Genomic DNA, 23,241 nt, shown 5'->3' on the forward strand with positions numbered 1-23,241 from the left:
TTCCTAACACCATTATTGACAAAAGCACTTCCACTGGAACATGAAAACACACGCACTTGCGCACTTCACGCCAGTCATCTGTTTTGAAACAAAACTTAAGGGAGGGCTGTCATGATACCAACCACTACAAACACATAACAGGATAGAAATCAAAATTCTCTTAACATCCTCCCCACCTTGCAATTTTGTTTACACTAATCCACAGATAAAATTGCAACACAATGAAAATAGAAGCAGCATTCTACAATAAAATATTACAATCTTTCATTTGACACTGATTTTCATACAATGCTTGTCTCTTCTGGAGTATTTATAAGTCCAAACGTTTTGGTGTTTTCACTATTCTACCACTTCTTGAAGACTTCACTTGTGGATTTGCCACTGCATCCGATGATCCGTGCAAAGCCTTCTCTGGATGTATCTCCAGGATAGAATCTGGCCGACTGCTCTGCACTACTGCAGATTCATCTGATGAGGCGACTTCTAAGGGATAAAGCCTTTGAACTGGCCGCACCCTCTCGCCCGCAGCCGTTCTCAGTTTGACAACCCTGACAACGCCATTCTTACCAGGGTACACCTCCTGGACGACACCCAGTGGCCAATCGGCTCGTTTGATGTCATCAGCTCCGATCAGCACAACGTCTCCAACGTTCACTTTGTTGGATGTCCTACCTCCCTGTTGAATAAGAAGAGCCAGGTATTCTTTGCGGAACCTCTGCCGAAGATCGTCCCGCAGTTTCTGTAGATAACGCCATCTTAATTCTATTCCTTTTCTGTCGATGGCATCCAAGTCTGGCACATCAGTGCTGGGTATCTCATGAAGAAAATCAGCTGGTTTCAGTGGTTTCAGATCGTGTAACTCATCGGATACATATGTTAATGGCCGTGAATTTATAATAGCTTCACAGTCGCACAGTATCGTGCTTAACTCTTCGCAAGTAACCGAAGCCTTGCCCAAATTACGACGAAGTAGCTCTTTCACCATTCCAATAAGCCTTTCCCACCACCCTCCCCACCATGCAGCAGTGGGAGGGTTGAATTTCCAAGTTATTCTTTCTACAACACAACTGGAAACTATTTCTTCCCAGTTTAACCCTTGTAAAGCGTGGTTAGCCCCTGTGAAGTTTGTGCCATTGTCGGAGTAGATAACAGACACCCTGCCCCTGCGAGCAATGAATCTTCGTAGGGCTTGTAGGAATGCGTTTGTTGACAGAGACCTGACAAGCTCAATATGAATTGCTCGATAGACGGCGCAGGTGAATAACACGAGCCACGCCTTTTCTCCAGTCTTCAGATACAATGGTCCAGCAAGATCTACCCCGGTGACTTCAAATACTGCGGTGCAGTTAACTCGCTCCTTGGGAAGTGGGGCAGATTGTGTCTCCATTGACTTGGACCAATACCTCTTACATCTGACACAGCTCATTATGACTCGCCTAACAAACTTTCTTCCTCCTATGATCCAGAAGTCTTCTCTAAGCATTGTTAATAAAGTTTGAAGTCCAACGTGCTTAGACAGGCAATGTTTTTCCATCACCATTCTCTCAACGACGATGTTATCTGAAGGCAGCACAATGGGGCACTTGAAGTTTTCTGTATAATCACCGTAGGCTAACTTTGTTCGCAGCCTTAGAATTCCCTGACTGTCTTCAAAAATCTGAGTTTTCTTTTTCATCTTTTGCTCTATGATCTCTCTGTTCTCTGTTTGAACACATCTTATCAGACACTTTTCTGCCTCGACTACTTCTTCTACAGATAGTTCTCCATTCCTTTTTTCATCTCGGTTTCGTAGGTTGTAGACAAATCTCAGTGCCCAGCCAATCATGCATAACGTTCTATGGTAACTAGAAAAATAGCAGAGTCTCGATGTAAACTCTTCCTTATCAAATACTGCATTCGTTACGAGAATCTTTCTCTTCTCCTTGTTGACTTCATCCTCAGGAGCAGCAATGTCCAATTTAGGCCATCGTTCAGTGTCATCCTTGAGCCATGTGGGACCTTCCCACCATTTACTTTCTACCAGAAACTTTGCGCTCATGCCTCTGGATAGTAGGTCAGCAGGGTTTAAAAACCCTGGAACATGATGCCAATCCTTCGGGTTACTGAACTTGCGTATTTCCTCACAACGGTTTCCTACAAATACACTCCAGTTTCCTTTCGTCTTGATCCAGGTGAGCACCACTGTAGAGTCACTCCAAAAGTATGTTTTACAGTCTTGGAGGTTTAATGCCCCTTTCACTTGTGTGCATAACCGAGTGGCTATGACCGCAGCTAACAATTCTAGGCGGGGTATAGTTATTGGTCCTAAAGTTGCAACCCTAGCTTTAGCTTGGACCAACTGTAATGACACAATAGAGTCCTTTTCTGCCCTTAGGAATATACACGTAGCATATGACAACTTGCTGGTATCAGCAAACACATGAATAGTTAATCCCCTGCTATCAAATTCCCATGGTACAGGTCTTCTTGGAAACCTGCATTGTTTCAACAAAGGTAAGTGTTTCACCCAAGAATGGAATTTGTTTGTTATTTGTTCTGGTAATTCCTCGTCCCATCCACATTTTTCTCTCCAGGCTTCCTGCATCAATAATTTAGGGATTAATGTTACTGGACACAGGAAACCAAGTGGATCAAAAATACGTTGTACAATTGACAGTAAGCTTCTCTTGGAAGTTGAAGGTGTGGTTAGCTCAACTGTATTAATGATACAGAACATCTCATCTGACCGAGCATCCCACATAAGACCAAGTATTGAAACAATGTTCTCTGACTCTGATTTTTCTGGTGAATTGCTTATCCACCCTCTTAATTCAAAATGTGCTGAACTCATCATTTTAGTAGATTTTTCAATGAACTCGCTCATCTCTTCTTTGGTTTCACAGCTAGTGACACAATTGTCCACGTAGAAAGAATTCTGCAGCTTCTTGGCCGTTTTCAGATCTTCAGCTGAAACTTTACTCAGGTGATGCGCTATCGTTGCTCCCAATAGGAATGGGCTGCACGTAACCCCAAACACTACTCTGCAATGCCGCAATGTGATGACCTCGCCTTTGGAATAATCTTTCCACCAGAGAAATCTCAGAAAATCCCTGTCATCCTCATAGAGGCTTATCTGCAGGAATGCCTTTTTAATATCAGCCGTGACCCCTATGGCATGCTTTCGAAACTGCAACAAAAGTTTGGGAATAATCTCGATTAGATTTGGTCCCTTCTCCAAGCATTTATTCAGCGAATTGCCATGTCTGTCCTTTGCCGAGGCATCAAACACGGGCCTAATTTTGGTAGTTAAACTTGATTCCTTAATTACTGCTCTGTGCGGTAAATAGTGGCCTGATGCCTCGTCATTCTCATTTACAGTCTCCACGATTCCACATTCTATCCACTCCTGAATCACATCATCATAATCTTTAAGCTTGTCCAAGTTTACCAATCTTCTAGTGACTGCTTCCAACCTCTTCTCAGCCAACTTCCTGTTATCCAACAATTCTGAATGGCCATCCTTCCAGGGGAGACGAATCTCGTATCTCCCTTCTTCATTCATCCTTACAGTTTCATTGAAGTGTTTCACGACTTCCTCTTCCATCTCTTTCTTTGACTGAGACTCTGCAGGGTCCTTTATGCCAATAGTTTCTAACTTCCACAAGTCTGATATATCCATTGCTTTACCACAAGTGAGACTGACTAGTGACTGATTGCCCTGAGCCAGATCTCGCTGACCCATCACTGTCCAACCTAACCTGGTTTCCAGTGCATACATATTTTCATCCAGCTTAATCAGAACTCCTGTAAGCAGCTTCCCCAAAACATCTGCTCCAAGCAACAAATGCACCTCTGGAACATTGACCCCAACATCTGTTAACTGAATGTTTCTAGTTGCAAGAACAGGGTAAACATGTTGAGTTTCTAACCTTGGAACATAACCACATATTTTCTTCTTATCAAGCACCGAGACTGTGCATTTGAAATCCCCTTTTAGTGCTTGTAGTGTTACATCATAAATATTATGGGTCTCTTTGCTAGTTTCTACACCCCCAAACAAACAATGAGACATCACTTCCTTTCCCAGTTTTTGTAGTCCTAACTTCCTAGCGCTTTCTGTGGTTATGTAAGACATTTGTGACCCAGAATCTAATAAAATTCGTGCAAGCTTGACCGGTCCTTCACTACCAGAAACCTTCACAACAAGAGTCTGTAATAGCGTCTCTGCATTTTGATAGGCAGTTAAAGTCTCAGTGTTTTGATTATATTGATTATCCTTTCCCTTTGAACTTTCCCTCTCCTCTTTCTTAGTAACTAGATCAGGACATAATATAGCACAATGATCCCTTTTTAAGCAAATCATACACTTCACAAATGCTTTACATTTGCTCGAGTTATGCCCCTTCCTCAAACAACGAAAGCAAGCACCCCTTTTCTTCAAAATATCCTTCTTCTCTCCATTCTGAAGATTCCTCACTTTAAAACAATCAGCAGATCTATGGGAACTCTTGTCACACCAGATACAACCTGTTTCAGTTTTCTGACCCTCACCTGAGTACAAAGCAGCAGCAATGGGAAGTCTCTCTTGTTTACCTGGCTTGCATAACACGTCATCCCTCTTCACAATAAAACTAGAGCGAGCAAGTGACAAACGTTCTTCGCTCTCCACTTCTTGTTTTATAAACAGTAACAACTTGTTTAGGTGATGATCGTGATCATTTTCTGATATATGAGATACACGAACTCTCTCCCATGCCTTCATAACCTCTTCTGGTAATGCAGACTCCACCAAAGGATACAGCATTGCTGCATACTTATCACTAGTGACTCCTAAAGATTCCAAAGCTCTCAGTTGTGTTTCTAATTTATCATAGAGGCTTCCAATACTAAGGGTACTACCTTCGGTAGCTTGAAGCAGAACAAGATTTAGAAGTTCTCGGACATATACTTCTATAAGTAATTCTTCCCTGGCATACCTGGATTTCAGGTGATCTATTGCTTTTTGATAGTTCGCTCCGGACGGAGGGAAACTCTCAACTAGCTCCCTGGCCACGGAACCTGGAACAGTAGCCTGTAGAAGATACTGAAATTTATCTTCTGGGTCGATATCACTATCGTCGTTTATTTTCTTAAACTGTCCCCAAAAACCAATCCAGTTTTTTATATCTCCGTCGAACTGTTTAAGCTGTAGCTTGGGTAAACTGAAATTCCTTTTCTTCGTCGTCTCGATCTCACTCGCTAAGGCTTCACCTCCACCAACAGATAAATTCACTTGAAAATTACTTTCGAACCTAACCTTAGCTTGTAGCCACTTCTCGCGGTACGTTTCTGCCGTGTCGAATTCCTTGGCGTCGACTTCTTCTGTCGTTTCTTCGACACCCCTAAGTGCTTGAATCTTTTCATCCAAAGATAACATCCGCATTGCCTTATCTTCTAAAATACGGAAGTATGTCAACATTTCTTCCGCATCTACGACTGCTTCAGATATTTTTGTTTGAAACTCGCCATGTGCTCTCGTAAACAGTCTACGTATTTGTGATCTTTCCTTATTATACTGTTTAAGCTCCTCCATCTTAACTATATCCTGTCACGGTCGCCAGAAAATGTTCCGTAATAATAAATTTGGAGCTTAATCTATAAGGAAAATAATTTATTGTACAGAAATAATTCCTAACACCATTATTGACAAAAGCACTTCCACTGGAACATGAAAACACACGCACTTGCGCACTTCACGCCAGTCATCTGTTTTGAAACAAAACTTAAGGGAGGGCTGTCATGATACCAACCACTACAAACACATAACAGGATAGAAATCAAAATTCTCTTAACATACACAGTACATTCCAGTACTCAGTACTGTACTACTTCAGAATGTACATAATTCGCACAGCAAAGTTACTGTAACGAAATTCTCTTATTTTTGTCCCTCTTGATAGCAGTGCAAATAGCATTAAGTATAGCGCCTGTCGCATAGTAGTACGGCAATCATATCGCGAGTAAGAGGACCGTAAGATTCATGATTGACTCTCGCGATGTGCAACAGCTGCGCGTTTCGTTTATCTCAAGCGTCAAATTCACGTTGCAATATCTCGGGATGTAATTGACCTATTGCGATGAAACAAACGCCATTACTTATGTGATTTTTCATGTTAACGATTGCGCACGAAATAATACAGGGTGTCCATTTAAAAAACGTAAGTTGATGTTGAAAATACTATTTTCCTACGTTTTAGACTGGCTCATAGTATTTACTTTAATTACTTCCCTGCCTTCATGCCCGTGAAAGTCATTTTTCAATCTCTCTTGTTGTTCCAGATATATCTGTGGTGAAACGTTTAAGTGGGCCATGCTGTATAAGAATTATAAAATCTGTTCAGATCATTTCCAGGCTAGCGACTTTAGAAATCCTCGACTATACAGCCAAGGGTATGTTACATTTTTACTCTTAATTGTACGTAAACATTCCTCAAGGCATCACTGTCGACAACATTTTCGGACTTTTCTTTCTTTTATCCCTCTTCTCAGATTAAAGCCGGGATTTTATAGATTTTCTTTCTGTTAGTAGGTTTCATGTTAAGAAGAAAATTCATTGCATCATGTGTGTAAGGAATGTGCCGATATTTTTTTGACAAGTGTCTTAATGTGATGATACAATGTTTTTAAATGAGAAAAAGACAAATCTAACCGTAAAAGTTCAGGCAGGAATGCTAAAGCAAAAAAAAGTACTGCATAAATGAAAGATCAAGCCATTTCACAGCAGTCCATTTCACATCTTGTTTATATGTCTAATTTCAGTCTTTAAATAATAACCTTTTAAATAATTCTTCATTCATTTATCCAGAATTGCTTTAGCAACTACGAAGTTAATATCTCAATAATACTTTCTTTCTAGACGTAATTTATCCATTTTCGTATATGCATTTCCATTGAAATTTGAATTTAGCGCGACTTTTCAGGTCAAGTCACTAGGAGCGCCACCGTCGTAGTGTCTCCCATTTTAACAAGGCTAAATCCGTAAGTGTCGCGTATTCTCTCTATTGTATTTGATGTGGCGCAGCATGGATTCGTCAATAAAAAGACGCCAAGCAGTAGCGGGACTAGTTTCTTCAGTATGGCGTTTTGCATGTCCTGTGGAACCTGGGATTTCCCTGAGTATATTTTGCTTTCCTCGACAGTCAAGCAGGCTTTGTAGATCAATGCGAATCCACACTGTTCCATCCAAAGCCGACCGCCACATGCCGACCACGCCCGTATGTTGACTTACCACAGCGTACGCTTGGCATTCTGCAGATGATATCGTGCTCCTTGCTAGTGATTTCATTATCTGCCTTAGTGTCTCCTTCATTTGCAAAATATAAAACCAAACTTACTTACACTGAGTACATAATTACGTAAATACAAAATGACTTATGTTAAATAGATTTATCTTTGACATCAGCTGTTTTGGTGGTGCACGTGCGCCGCCGTTTGGCGGGTAATTCCCTAACCTTTGAGACTGAAGGCTGCTGTGTGGTTTCATTTTCACATAGCAATTCTTCAGGATCGACGCAACTAGAATCACTATCCAATGTATTTCTATTTGCCAAGGTATACATGTCTTCGCAATTATCGAGTCCTAAATCACTTCTAGTTTCATCACTCGATTGTGATGGGGAAAGGTTACAACTTTTATTATAATTTGGGTCCACCTTTTTCAAGACACAATATTGTTGCGTAAATTTAATTACAACATATATTTCAATCAGTACTTGTTTCGACGCCCGTCTGCGTCATCAGCTGATATAAGTTTGTGGAAAAATGACTATCATATAAGTTTATCAACGTCAAATTGATCACAGTTTAAAACTATATTAACAACATGAAACTGTGTTTAAAAGTACTGTCTCTAAGTTCATCTTTTCTACAAGTCCAAGACTTGCGAGTCTTATGCCAAACTAATAAAAACATATGAAAACCGGTTTGGTCACTTATGATATAAAGTGGATTTTAAAGAACAACAAATTAAAATAGAATAGTCTTGAAGCACTATGTGCTTAATTTATCGCACTTCTTAAAATTTGACGTAGAACTGTACAGTGTAAGTTTATTTCAGTAAATTTACCAGAGATTTAGTGCCGTGGTCTGCAGAGGTATAAGAAATATATATTTATATCGAATTTAACCGATATATGCAGTTAACAGTCGTCATGGTACTTCAAATTCTTTATTGAATTCTACTGTACAATTTGCGAACTTTGTTCGAGAATTGAATCTAACGTAGATACATCTAACATTGCATATAACTGTTGTATTTATTTCAACACTCTCTATATTAGCTATCAGGAGGTGTGAAACTAGATAGTATGCCTGGATATTATAGGTCCTTTCAGTAAAGTTTTCCAATTTCTAACAATAAATATTGAGTGGACGTAACCGCATTGGGGCTTACTACACTGGGACAGGGAATGTAGGTCAACTCCAGGTTACATAAGAAAATAAGATAACAGTAGACGGCTTCTGACTTCAACCCAATGGTTTTTCCAGGAATTTCAAGTTCAACAGTGGTATGTGCAGACATAAGGTAATTACAGCATTAGACATGTTATGCATAAATAACATGAAGAAGAATGTAATCAGCGACGATATCATAGTTCAGTTCAAGTTCATGCCAATAGCTTTCTTTATTTAGATCAAATTTTCTGAATATTTAACGACAAATCTCACAGGGTATATTTTTAGTGTTAAAGTATGGCCATGGTAGTTCATTGTGACGTACCAAAGTATAGTCATAAATTCAGTTTTCTTTTAATAATAATAATAAGTGATTCTATTTCCAAGTACAATCCTCATTTGTGGAAATGCAACCCTAATCTACAATTGTCCTGATCCATATTCCTGTATATTGCCAGATGTGTGAGTTTATCACCTCACGCCTTGAGAATAATAGACATAAGAGGCATGCTGTCCCAATTTTGTTGCTACGAACCTGCTGGAGAGATGATACTCCCACGTGGCGCGTCCGAGGTGGCGGATAGGGGTGTCCTAACCGGCTTGCCGGCGGATTGAGTGAAATAAAATACCTCTCGCGGACCAAACACACTACTCCCTGCGGGTGGGGGACGCACATGTAGAATACACCCGCGGTATCCCCTGCCTGTTGTAAGAGGCGACTTCAAGGGGTGACCAAGGGATGATTGAATTAGAACCATGAAACTACTCTTGATTTGTACCATCATGCGGGGAACACCATGGGTTGCATGTACTTGCGAGTAGTATCACTAAATTGGTACGAAATAGGTTTGTGATTAGTAGCAGTAAAAAGCCTGGCCTGGTGGACTCCAGTACCCGTGCGTTGTACCCATGTGAGCAACAGCGCGGGTGTGGGCGTAGCCTGTGAGTTGTACCGCTATATGAGCGGCACCGTGGGTCAGCGTTGCCTGTGATTGGTACCCACTGTGAGGAACACCACGGGAATACCGGCGCCCGTGACTAGTACACCTAGGTGAGGAACCCTACCGGTTTGCGTTGGCTATGAGTGGCGCCATTGTGTGAGAGAAACACCGTAGGTCTGTGTTCCCTGTACGAATTGCAATACTTGTGTGGACCACCGTGAGTCTTCGCTACTTTTGATCAGTACCCCAAAATGACAAATAGCATGGTTCTACTTTACTCGCGACATGTACCATTCTGTGGGGCCTTAGACGTGAATTTAGCACCCATTCAGACATCAAGCATCATTGTGCTTTATAAATGGTCCCTTGGTCAGTAATACTCTAATTAACTACCTTCTTTTTGAGTCTAATCCACTGTTTTTGTAGGGTTCATGTCCATCCATTCATTCTTCATGACTTATTTTAGTCAGTGGATGAATTTGAATTTTTTGTTTCATTTCGTACCATTGGGGCCGATGACCTCGATGTCAGGCCCCTTTAAACAACAAGCATCATCATCACCATCACCAATTTTGTTGCTTATTACAGCAACTGGCGCTTAACCAATAAATAATATATTGTGTGAAGGAAATTAATAGTAAGAGTAGTGGTAGGAGTAGGTACACTAGTGTTAATGCCATTGTACTTTACTTATACCAACTACATGTAATTTTAGCCTCCACTTCCCTTTCCAGATTCTCTGACCTACTACAGCAATACAAACTTCTAACATTGCACATTCCTAGTCGCGGAATGTCAGTATTCATCTTCCTCTCATGTGGTCTCACTTGAAGACACAGTGGACGAAGCCTTCAGTTACATTACATTACAGAGAGAGCTCCATGTCCTAGGGAGTTACGCCTTTCAGCCGTGTAACATTATCAACATACCTAAGCCATGTTAAGTATTATTACAAGACCCTAACAGTCTGTCATCCAGACTACATCGTTGTAACTTCTAATTGGCTCCGCCGGGCTGAGTGGCTCAGACGGATGAGGCGCTGGCCTTCTGATCCCAACTTGGCAGGTTCGATTCTGGCTCAGTCCAGTGGTATTTGAAGGTGCTCAGATACTTCAGCCTCGTGTCAGTAGATTTACTGGCACGTAAAAGAACTCCTGCGGGACAAAATTCCGGCACCTCGGCGTCTCCGAAAACCATAAAAGTACCGTAGTTAATGGGACGTAAAGCAAATAACATTATTATTCCAATTGGCTGGTACCTTGCCATTCAGTGAACTATTCGTGTCTGGTTTATCAAATCCAAAATTATTGCACCTATTTCTGCATTCACATGTACAAGCCTCAACCACTGCGACTAGGTCACATGATTCACAAAGGGGGGATATATCTATAATTTTCTTTTTGTTTGTGTGTGTGTTTTTATTTTAACTAGGTGATCAGATTTTGACAATGGGGGGAAGTGAAGTATGTTTTTTATACTCACTGAAAGGAAGTAGTGGTAAAAATATGAATAGTAACAATACCAGTAGTCTTCGTTAAAAACCTCTTTAACTGTTAACCCTTCAAGCCGGTATTAAACGGCTAAGTTTTACCCTACAGCGGTAATACATTTCAGAAAAATATCACAATTTTACATGCTGTCACAAACATTACTATAACTTCTAAACGATTTGTCTGATTTTGTTCAAGAGAAGTAGATACGCGGTCCATATCATGCTGATATTGTATCTACATACAAAAAGGTAGCATGCAAAATTTAAACATGCCTAATTACCTTCTTTTTTAAATAAAATTCGAATCAACAGGTGTCCAGTCCGGCCCCGCGGTGTAGGGGACAACACGTCCGCCTTTCACCCGACAGCCCCGGCTTCGATTCCCGGCCTTATCAGGGTTTTTTAAATTGTAATTAATATCCCTGGCCTGGGGACTGTGTGTTTGTGACGTCCTTAATCTTCATTTCATCACACACAACATTCCACACTGCCGCCATTCCAATTACACACAGGTTCATATAATATGGTTCCAGTAGGGGCAAAAGATCCACATGGGTCGACGCCCCGAACAAATAGTATTTAAAAAAAACAGGTGTCCAGGACCACTCGGGTGAGCATTCACTTATATTACTATCATTGTGTACATCACACGTAATTTCCTGCTGTGCATAATCATCATCACTAACACTTTCACTATCACTCTGATTATTCTCACCATGTTTTCACCTAATATGGATTCGAGAGTTGCATTAGATAAACAATCCCTGCAAGGATGCCGCCATGTTGTTTACAACGTTCGACGTTGATGAAACAATTTAATTTTTACGCCAACACAATGCTGCATTATGGTAGAAGATTCTCCCCTGATAGAATGATACTCTTTGCTGCGAGCCGTGCTAAAAGTTCGCGTTGACAACCAACCGATGGCGCACAGATGTTCATCTAAAAGATCACTAGCCTAGCCCGTACAGGTATACGTCAATCCGCTCCTGACTTATGTTTTGCAGGTCTGTACTCGTACATGTCAAACCGGCTTGAGCGATTAAAGGTCTTAAAGGACACCAAGTCACATGAAATGTTTTTTGAAATAAATACATACATACACCTTCAATACATGAGATGTAAATAAAGTAGTGGTAATATTGATAGAACGCAATATTTAATGAACTAACAAATACAATTGCATTCCTTCAATGTAGCCAAATGTCGGGAAGCTGTAGATAGGGTTGCCAGATTTCCGGATGGCAAATAAGGAACAGTCGCTCGATTCCAGATGGCAAATAAGGAACACTTCAATTTCCTTGCCATATAGCGCTAAATTAAGACACCATAGCGATAATTAAGAGAAAATACCAGGGATATATTAACAAGTAAATACCGTTAATAATATAACAGCGTCAGCATGAAATATGTAGGTACTTAACTTATTAAAAACTAATAGTGTGTTAGTCTTTACATTGAAATTAACATTTCACAAGTACTTGTCGTTTGAAGAAGCAATTTGTAACAGTTTCTTATTCAACAAAACTTTCTTGAGAAATTCCTTACAATTGTCATCATAGTTGAAGTACACAAGAAGTTCATTTTTATTGTATCTGCCTGAGCATCTGTTTCTGTCATCTCTCCATTTTATTGCCATTACTGAAAATACTCTTTCAGTATATGCATTCGATGGAGATTTACTTTAGACAAACGAAAGTACCATCAAAATGTTCTTCAGTTTTTCTAGACCAATTAAACCACTGATATATATAATGGAGGAGACTACATGCCCGCTAGTACCGCTAGAACACTGCCAGAAGCGCTGTTCTCAACTGTGATGGCTGATCATTGGTCAGGTCAGAATACAGAATATTTTGACCATAACCGCGCACTTTTTTGATACTATACTATTGTCTAAACCATGATATTTTAAAAAACGGAACATTGGGCGTACGGTTTAAATAGTGCACCGTACGCGGAACAAAATGAGAAAAAACCGTATTGTTCCGGGCAAAACCGTACATCTGGCAACCCTAGCTGTAGAGGATCGTTGGTAAGGTGTTCTCTGTTAATGACAGCGCCAGAGCGCCGTACTGCACCCGCTGAGAACAAATGCTTCGTCAGGCGATCAGCGGCCTCGGAGTTCAGTAAACTTCGGAAACAGTTCGAAGTCACAAGGACTCATGTCTGGTGAGTGTGGAGGATGTTCCAAAACCTCCCGATGCCACCATTGCAATAAGACCTTGACATTGCGACATGACAACATGCTTTGTCATTTCATCTCACAATAAACGTGAATGTTTGCTCCACATAGCGGGATGCAGATGTCGCTCCAGAAATTGGTATTGGTAGTCACTGTAGACGGTTTGTCCCTCAGGCACAGCATGCGTAAGATGAACACCCTCTCAGTCCTATGCCACAGTCAGCATGAGCTTCACCCAACTGGGTTCCTGTCGAAATTTCTGTGGACATGGCGAACCTGGGTGATGCCAATCATCTGGTTGATGCTTTAATTCAGGCTTGTAGGCTCGTGCACATGTCTGATCAGTGGCAACAGTATGGTGCAGAAATTTGTCTCGTTGTGGTATCTGTCCAGGTGGATGCCAGTCAGTGCATACCTTTGCCATTTCTGTACGTCCCTGAGTTGATGTGGAACACAACGGGATGCAATTTTTCTCATATTTAGACATTTCATCAGTATGTGCCACACCGTTTGATAACTGAGATCAACCTCTACGGATAATTTCCTGACAGTCCATCGATGGTCTTCGGACACCAGACCACTCATGATTTCAGTTTCATCTTGAGGAATGGACGGCCAAGCTCTGTGGTGCAAATCCGCGGTCTCATTCCGACTGGCACGAAACACTTTGACCCATTGTGCACCTTCCTTAATGGTAATGACACAACCTTCTGATGAATTTTTGCCTGGATTAACTTTGAACACTGATCACCTTTTGTAAACCTGGTTGAGAGCGGGAAAATCGACACACACCACTCCAACGCCACACAGCAACAACACTCCCAACTGGATGCCCATCATATGCACACTACACACCGACACAGTGGCATCTGATTGATCCCATATCCTATTTGCGTATGCCCAATCTCCTGCGAGTGTCTGGACTACGTTGCCACTACTTTATTTACAGCCCTCGTAGTGTGTCCTGCCTTTCAGCATTCAGTCTGCAAGTCTGTGTAAATTAACTGTGCACGTCGGCAGTGCTTTATTTGCAACTAGCTGTAGTCTCATTTTAGTTCTGTGCCTCTTAAATGTTTAAAAATTGAGTCTAAATATTGTGTCGATCGCCCTGTGTGGAAGAATACACGAAATGATCCACCTGTTCCATTCAGTCCTCCTAGGGCCAGTCTCATCTAGGAGGGTTTGTTCATTTTTGTATAATATTTTAACTGTTACTTGTGAGTCACGAATTTCACCAAGCTATTTCTGCGGAAGGTTGAAAATAGAGGTTATGAACACACTTGTTTTCTGGTATTTTCTTTTCTTTTCCTGATAGCAGTGATCAAAATAATGGAGAAGATTCAGAAGAGAAACAGAAGCACACATTTTCCTACTTTATAAAAATCATTACGCACCAAGTTAGTCACTAAGCATCAAAGTGTGATGGTGTGAGATTAAAAGAGAAATAAGGCACTGCATTGCTCATGTGACAGCAAGCAACTTAATCAGTTCTACAAAAATATTAATGCTATAGAGACCATTCTGCTGACTGTAGCATTGTTTCTGGTCATTATTGTATATGAAACAAGCCTGTATACCTGCAGTATAGGAGAGAGGGGCTTGTTTATTCCAACCTCTTGCGAATTCCATTATGACCGTACCGTCTATACCTCTTCAGAAACCGTTCCTCCTTGTAGGTCTCTTTCTGTTAAGAATACTATTTAGCAGGGTTTCCCAAACTTTTTGTTTGTGAGGCCCCCTAAGCATATTGCATGCATGTACAATGACCCTTTAGGCACAGAGCATAATACTGCATTCAGTAAACAAACAAAAACAATTGATAAAGAGTATAATTAATTTTATTTGTATAATTTAGGACATATTTACTTTCTTTTTGGGCCCTGGATTTACTTTAAAAAATTGACTTGTTGCGATTGTTGGATCAATTGTTGGTGCTGTTTTCCAAAGAACAACCGTTTTACAATCTTAGTCACTCAAAGCCGAAGATCAGCCTGTACATTAGCACAGTTTCTGAACTTCGTTTTCAGAGCAGAGAATTCCCCTGTGGGTGGGGGCGGTAGAATAACACCCACGGTATCCCCTGCCTGTCGTCAGAGGCGACTAAAAGGGGCCCCAGGGGCTCTGAACTTTGTAGCGTGGGTTGGCGACCACGGGGCCCTTAGCTGAGTCCTGGCATTGCTTCCACTTACTTGCGTCAGGCTCCTCACTTTCATCTATCCTATCCGACCTCCCTTGGTCAACTCTTGTTCTTTTCCGACCCCGACGCTATTAGGTTTGGGAGGGCTAGGGAGTCTTTCAATTTCACGCCCTTCGTGGCCCTTGTCTTCCTTTGGCCGATATCTTCATTTTTCGAAGTGTCAGACCCCTTCCATTTTTTCTCTCTGATTAGTGTTATATAGAGGATGGTTGCCTAGTTGCACTTCCTCTTAAAACAATAATGACCACCATCAGAGCAGAAAAGGTACACTCACACAGGTATGTTGTCATAAAAGGCATTACACTCAGTATTTCCTCTCTAGAAATTGTAGGGTATAGGGGATGTCATGGATCCAAAAATCAATCGGAGACATGGAGTTGTAATGCATTCATCAAACTTCTTGGAACTAAACTGGCCACTCCATCTGATACGGTAATGCATTCTCGCCACAACCTTCACATAATCCTCTATAACATTCTGATGATTTTTTGCCTGGATTAACCTCGATTTTAATCCCATATCATATTTCAATTTCTTTTTCTCTCTGCCAACTAGTTCGGCTAATTGATCTGCCTTAAGGGAGGGCAGTTTATGTTCAGTTTCAAAGAAGGGATGTCTGATCCATGAGGTTTTCTCAACCAGGAGCGGAAAATATTGTCCGAGTGTGGATACTAGCAATTCCAAATGTCTCACGGTATACCATTTACACCGCCCTGTAGTATTTCTTCTTTTCCCGCTGCTAACTTGTACCATCCATTGGCCAACGGTGAAGACATAGTTCCAAAATTTAGTATAATGGTCTATGAAGTGTGTCAATTAAAATTTCAGTCTTCAAATACTTAAAACTTACATTATTATTGCGGATCCCTTGGATTATCGTCGTGGCCACCCAGGGATCCACATACCACAGTTTGGGAATGGTTGCCATATAGCATTTAACAACTCTGCGTCCAATGCATGATTTAAAGCAGCCATTTTGCATTAAGCCACGAGTTAATAGTTTAACCCAGGTGAAAGGAGATGTCTTCTTATCCCCAACCTTAACATAGAATTAGAATTAACCCTCCGGGATGAAACAAAAGTAATAGTTAAATTCAGAGTTGAAATTATGCAGATTTAACCCCCTTTGACGAAACTTGGTCTTTGTTTTCTTCCTAACTGACATTACTTTGGTCTTTAAAATGCTCATTTTTATATCGTACTCGCTTTACCTTTTTTCAAGCTCCTAACGTGGCGTGGGTGACATTCAGTGGTAGGTATTCCTTAGCGTAGATTAACTGAATGCATTTTCAACTTCTCCTGTTTGTTTCTGTAAATTCTTGCGCTCGAAGATTATGTTGTTTAAAAATGGAGTTAATGGGAGGTTTTTGGTTGACGGTAGATCAGCTGTTTTGATCAATACAGTTTTCGCATACAAATAAAATAAACGTACGTTCTGGACAGAAAGTTAATAATGAACACAAGAAAGAATAAATAAACCGTGCTTCTGGGAATGTTAAGTCAATGAAAAGTCTTTAATATTGAACACTAAACCTAAATATAGTGTTAATAGCGTGAGTGCAGATCTTTCAAGTCGCTGTATGGGCGACCTGTGTGTGTGTGTGTGTGTGTGTGTGTGTGTGTGTGTGTGTGTGTGTGTGTGTGTGTGTGTGTGTGTGTGTGTGTGTGTGTGTGTGTGTGTGTGTGTGTGTGTGTGTGTGTGTGTGTGTGTGTGTGTGTGTGTGTGTGTGTGTGTGTGTGTGTGTGTGTGTGTGTGTGTGTGTGTGTGTGTGTGTGTGTGTGTGTGTGTAAGGATCGCGCCCTACCTATGATGATTGGCACACACACCCAGCCACCAAGGCATTGTAATTAACCAGTGAAAGTTAAAAACCCTGACTCGGCTGGGGGTCAGAACACAGGAGCCCATGGGCTTAAGGCCAACACATTAACCATTTAGCCATGGAGCCAGACTCTAAATATATTGAAAAATTACACTGACTGGCCAAAGGTCACGGGAAGGGGTGTCCCATTAGAAAATATCATTGTATGACCACTGAGCACTGCAGCTAGCTGTGGCGTAGCTGAGCAGTCTATCACAGGCACCAGGGTCGGGGAACACGTTGCGAGTTAACCGACTTTGCACATGGGATGATCATCGGTGTAGGGGTCATATAATTGCGGAGATTACCTGTGAATTCGGATTTGCGAGGTCAACAGTGTCGAGGTGGATCTTCAATATCGCAGAGAGTATGTTACCACCCGCGTAAACCACCGCACGGGAAGACCACAGGTGTTTAACGAACGGACATCACGTCACCTCCACATAACCATACTGGGCGCTCGACGGGCTGCTGTGAGTCAGATCACTGCCCAGGTGAATGTTAGAAGTCGGGGACCCATTTCTACCAGGACTGTAAGGAGGCAACTGCACCGCATAGGCTTCACCAGCCGATGACTAACTCGTGTCCCTTTGCTGACACCTCAGCGCAGAGCTCGACGACTTGCATGAGTCCACGAACATTGGCAATGGACCATGGAACATTGGCGGCGTGTGGTATGGCCCGATGAATCCCGAGCTGACGGGCGCCTGAGAGTGTGGCATATGCCCCATGAAGCTATGGATTCTGCGTGTCAGCAGGGTTGTGTCCAGGTGGGAAGTGGCTCAGTTCTGGTATGGGGCTGCGTTCTCATGTTCGCAATTAGGCCCATTTTCCGGATGCAGAGAGCGCTGACAGGTGCACGTTATGTGGACATTGTTTCAGACTATCTGCACCCCTTTCTGGCCCTGTAGTACCTGATAGAGATGCTATGTTACAACAGGACAGTGCGCCGTGTCACCGCTCTCTGGTAACGTGCAGGTGGTTGGAGGAGCATTCCAGTGAAGTTTCGACCATGGATTGGCCCTCTAGATCCCCCAATCGAGAATTTATGGAATGCTGTCGATGCTCGTCTACACTCCAAGAACTCTGCATCAACTGCACAAGACTAATAATTGTGGATAGTAGTGCAAGATACATGGGTGCAGATCCCTCCAGAACGATTCCAACATCTTGTAGAGTCGATGCCTCACCGTATATATAAGTTGTGTCTTTATGGACTTATAACATAAAAATAAATACATCTATATTAAATCTATTAAAATTATCTATAAATAGTTCATTTGAGCAGGTATGGGTTCATATCACCTTTAATTGAAGAACATTTCCTACTCTCAGACATGTCACCATGCTTGATGTTCTTTGAATGTTTTGAGTTCTAAACTTTGTTACAATTGTTTTCTGAATGTATCTCTTCTTATGTCTGTCTTTGTCTTTCAGGATATGAAGATTCATTCATCAACTCTCTATATATCAAAGCTTTAGAAATATTTGGTGTAACGTTAAGATGGGAGGCTGGGTCTTAGAAGTTGCTAAAATGGCTTTGTATCTGTCGTTCCCTGTTGGAATGTTTCATTACTTTAACCAACCAGAGTATTTTGAGAACTGGGTGACCAAGACAAGGAGAGAGTTGTATCCTCCAGAAAATGTTTCACATCGTGAAGAAATACAGGACTGTATAAGAAAACTTGAACTGAAAAGAGAACGTGAACTTCTGAAAATTTTGGAAGAAAATGAAAATAAAGCCAGTATTACAAAGTGATGTTGAGTGTGACTTGAAATTTACAAAGTATTTGTATAACAAGGAAATCACGTAAATACAGCACTTGCATGCATAAATATTGAAATTAAGCAAGTCTCCTAAAGAGATTACATCCATGTACAGTAATTGCTTCATTTCATTGTTTATATGTACAAAATGTTCATGCTGAGTTTATTATATGTCTTGAGTTATTCTACTTGTACAGTAACCTTTTATTTTTCTAAGTTCTCGTCCAGGGCCGTTTATTAATTAACATATTAACTGGTTGAAAACATTAACTATTAACAACTCAAGCTGCATAACATTGGTAAATGTAACTTCTAAACAATCCATGATTATTAGTGTAATTCTTTCACTCTTGCAGTGATATCCTGTTGTATTGTAGTCCTTTTCGTAAAGATTAAAGTTCATTATTTAAGATGTAATGAGCTGCTGTAGATATGGTTACATATAATTAACAATGAATCATACTGTAAAAGAAAATGTATGGTAGCCTTATTTGGAAATACAAAAAAAAGTTATTATCTACGTTTGTACATATGTGTGTAGGTCTATTACATGTTCTGCATGATTTAATCAGAAGAAATATGTGTGTTCTTAGGCTTGTAAATGCAGTCATGTCAAACGATATCCTTCCTCCTGGGGTATCAAAATTCCTTAAAATTATTCATAAACTGCATTGTCATAAAGCAGCAGGAATTAGATGAAATCAGACATGAAATTGTAATGTATAGTTGGAAGGCAGGGATGAAATGGCTTCATAGAGTAATAAGATATCTTCTGATTGGACAAAAGCAGTAATCGCAAGGGAACAGGAAGGATTGACAACAACTACCGAGGTATGTCATTGATCAGCATACCAGGCAAGATCTGGCATCTTGGAAGGGAGGGTGCAATCAGTGGTTGAGAGGAAGAAAACCTGTGTTGTTTCAGATCATAGAGGGGCTGTCAGGATCTGATTTTCAGTATTTGCCAGGTAATTGAAAAATGCTATGAGAGGAATAGACAGGTGTGTTTATTTTTCGTAGATCTAGAGAAAGCATATGAGAGAGTACTGAGGGAAAAGATGTTTGCTGTGCTGGGGGACTATAGGATTAATGGTAGATTATTAAAATCAATCAAAGGCATTTATGTTGACAGTTGGTCTGCAGTGAGAATTGATAGTAGAAGGAGTTCTTGGTTCAAGGTACTTACAGGGGTCAGACAAGCTGTAATCTTTCACCTTTATTGTTCATAGTTTACATGGATCATCTGATGAAAGGTATAAACTGGCAGGGAGGGATTCAGTTAGGTGGAAATGCAGTAAACAGACTGGCCTATGTTGACTACTTGATCTTAATGGCAGATTGTGTCGTTCGGTCCGGTGGTCTTTGAAGGTGGTCAAATACCTCAGTCTCCTGTCAGTAGATTTAATGGCAACTGAAATAACTCCTTCAGGACTAAATTCTGGCACCTTGATGTCTCCAAAAAACTGTAAAAGTAGTTAGTGGAACGTAACGTCATTATTATTATTATTATTATTATTATTATTATTATTATTATTATTATTATTATTATTATTATTATTAGAATGTGTCTAAAGCCTGGAGTCTAATATCTTGGAACTTGAAAATAGATGCAATGAGTATGGTATGATTATTTTATCATATATTACAGACTAGTTTAGATTTTTCCACTGTGTCACAATTGTCACAGTCTGTCACAACTGGAAAAGTCATTATATGCAACTTACAGTCATCAGTATTCGATATATCACGTTGGCATTTCTTGACTCGCTGATAGAACATTCATTCTATGATCATACAAGCGTCCATTTAAACTAATTTCACTTACACACATGAATCACTTGTTGTAAGAAAACTATTTTCTTGATATATGATGTAAATATTACACATTTGAGATAACACATTGAAAATATAATCTTTCAGTATATGACTTATTAACTTATAATGTCTTTAAGTATGGCTCAACCTTCCTCCAGAATAGATGCACTAGTTAGATAATATGAGAAATATATAATAAAGTTCAAACATAGTTTCGATACATAAGTATTATAACCCAGTAATACGTTAAAAATATCTTTCTGATACATGAACTTGTCCTTTGGTGTAGTTCAATTTTCTTTCAGGATAGGTGTACTAGGTTAACATGAGAAGTGTATAACACAGATATTAAATAAGTAATAAAAACATATAATTTACTGTATTGACTACGTTTACTCTCAAATAGTGATAATTGTCGATACGAACCATAATGAAATTAATTTCACATGATATCTTCACATTGATCTATTTACAGACCAACTTCGTTTTACGAGTGTGAAAGCTGGGTGGACTCAGGATATCTTGTTCATAAGCTAGAAGTAACACACATGGAAGTAGCCAGAATGATTGCTTGTGTAAACAGGTGAGAAGAACGGCAGAAGGGTTCTCGGAATGAGGAGATAAAGGATTAGTTAGGAATGAACTCAATGGATGAAGCTGTACGCATAAACCGGCTTCAGTGGCGATGTCATGTGAGGCGAATTGAGGAGGATAGGTTACCTAAGAGAATAAGGGACTCTGTTATGGAGGGCAAGGGCAGACCAAGACGACGATGGTTAGAGTCAGTTCCTAACGATGTAAAGATAAGAGGTATAGAACTGAACAAGGCTACAGAACTAGTTACAGATAGACTTGTGGCGGCGTTTAGTAAATTCACAGACGCTTGCAGGCTAAACGCTGAATGGTCTGTAGTGAAGATGTATGTATATGTTTTTTTTTTTTTTTTTACAAGTTGCTGTACATTACACCGACACAGGTAGATCTTACGGCGATGATGGGACAGGAAAGTGCTACAAGTGCGAAGGAAGTGGCCGTGTTCTTAATTAAGGTACACTCTAGCATTTGCCTGGCATGAAAGTTGGAAACCGCGGAATACCATCTTCAGTGCTGACAACAATGGGGTTTGAACCCACTATCTCCCGAATGCAAGCTAACCCATCTACTTGCATACCGTTTTGTCATAAGTAGTGCAGGATCACTGCTCAGTCTTTACAAGGATCACCGTGGATGTGATTTATTGATTCTGTAGGCAATTCTTGATAATGCAGGAAAGAAAGCAAATTAAAGTATCAGAGTGCAGAGGCCTCAGCATGCACTGACTTCTTCACTTTAACTATAACCAGACCGAAAAGTGTTTATCCTTTTTGCAACAGTATCTCTGTCCACTTTTTTTTTTTACACTTGTTAACCAGGAAGGTGTATGCCTGACATTTTTCCTCCCTATAGCTATAATAATTTGATTTTACTTACCACAGCAAGGAAAACTGCAGTATAAATTGTAGACTGCAGTGAGATAAAATACACAGAATCATTGTCTTATTCTGACATCTTTAAACAAAGGAAGTACTCATCTGCTGGCTCTTGCAGCTGATGGTATACTGAGCATCAATTGACAGACAAGACAAGCGACTTGTCTTCCGTCTTACATGGACACAAAACTGTCGCACATCGTTTTGCATGCTCTTCAAACTGAATTCAGTTCATGCAAAACGTCACATTTGTTTTCCACGCGTAACATTGTGACGACAAATGTAGCATGATCATACAGGGCTGACATTGAAACTTGCGTGTAGATGGATCTTAATGAAATGGCGCTAAAGTATGGTCGTGGTAAAATTTTGGTCATATTTTGTTTCATTGAAACTCTATTTTTATATGTTAAAAGGAATTGAAGCATTTCAAATCCAAGTCTACTAAAGAGGAAGAATTTTAAAAATCTCCAGTTTTTACTAACACTCATCACAAATGACAGTCGCTAGTTCAGGATTTGTAACTCTGTTTTAAGAATTGGACGGTGGAACATCTCTTTGAGCACTGTGCATGTGCGTCTGGGGTACAGAAAGTAGTGTTCATGCTGGGCGCTGAGGCAACCCACAGGCATGTTCTAGAATGGGACTCTCTCCTGCACTTGATCCAGTTTCTGAGGAAGGAGTGCCATTTCTGTACCGCATTGTTGTAGAAGATGAAACATGGAAGCACCCTGTGAAAGCAGGAATAAAGCATGCATCCAGGGTATGCCACTCTCCAAGAAATTCAAAACAATGGCATCATTGAAAAAGGTTATGATGATTGTGTTTTGGGACCGCAGGGGTCTGCTGATGGTTGATTTCCTGACCCTGGGGCAGACGATGAATGCTGCCCATTATGGTGCCACACTACAGTGGCTGCCGGAGGTAAGTCATTGCAAACCACACTACAGTGGCTTCAGGAGGTAAGTCATTGCAAACGACCGGGACTACTACGTGCTCATTACTCATTCGGAACAAATATTTCAGATTCCCTATGGTAATCAACATCTATATCAACTCATGGCCAAGCAGGCATCAATTTTTGATAATGGGACAAAGTGTCTC

At 40.6% G+C, this 23,241-nt stretch overlaps 1 protein-coding gene across 1 annotated transcript in view; it reads left to right on the forward strand.

Moving 5' to 3' along the window:
• LOC136873038 (protein PET100 homolog, mitochondrial) overlaps positions 1-19,270 on the forward strand; it is a 42,021-nt gene extending 22,751 nt beyond the window's left edge. Inside the window, exon 2 of the mRNA XM_067146680.2 lies at positions 18,524-19,270. Coding sequence (XP_067002781.1) covers positions 18,591-18,845 — 255 coding nt within the window. The 5' untranslated portion in view covers positions 18,524-18,590 and the 3' untranslated portion in view covers positions 18,846-19,270. The remainder of the gene's footprint in view (positions 1-18,523) is intronic.
• Positions 19,271-23,241: the final 3,971 nt, after the last annotated feature.

This window comes from Anabrus simplex, chromosome 1 (genome assembly GCF_040414725.1).
Source record: "Anabrus simplex isolate iqAnaSimp1 chromosome 1, ASM4041472v1, whole genome shotgun sequence".
Lineage (NCBI taxonomy): Eukaryota > Metazoa > Arthropoda > Insecta > Orthoptera > Tettigoniidae > Anabrus > Anabrus simplex.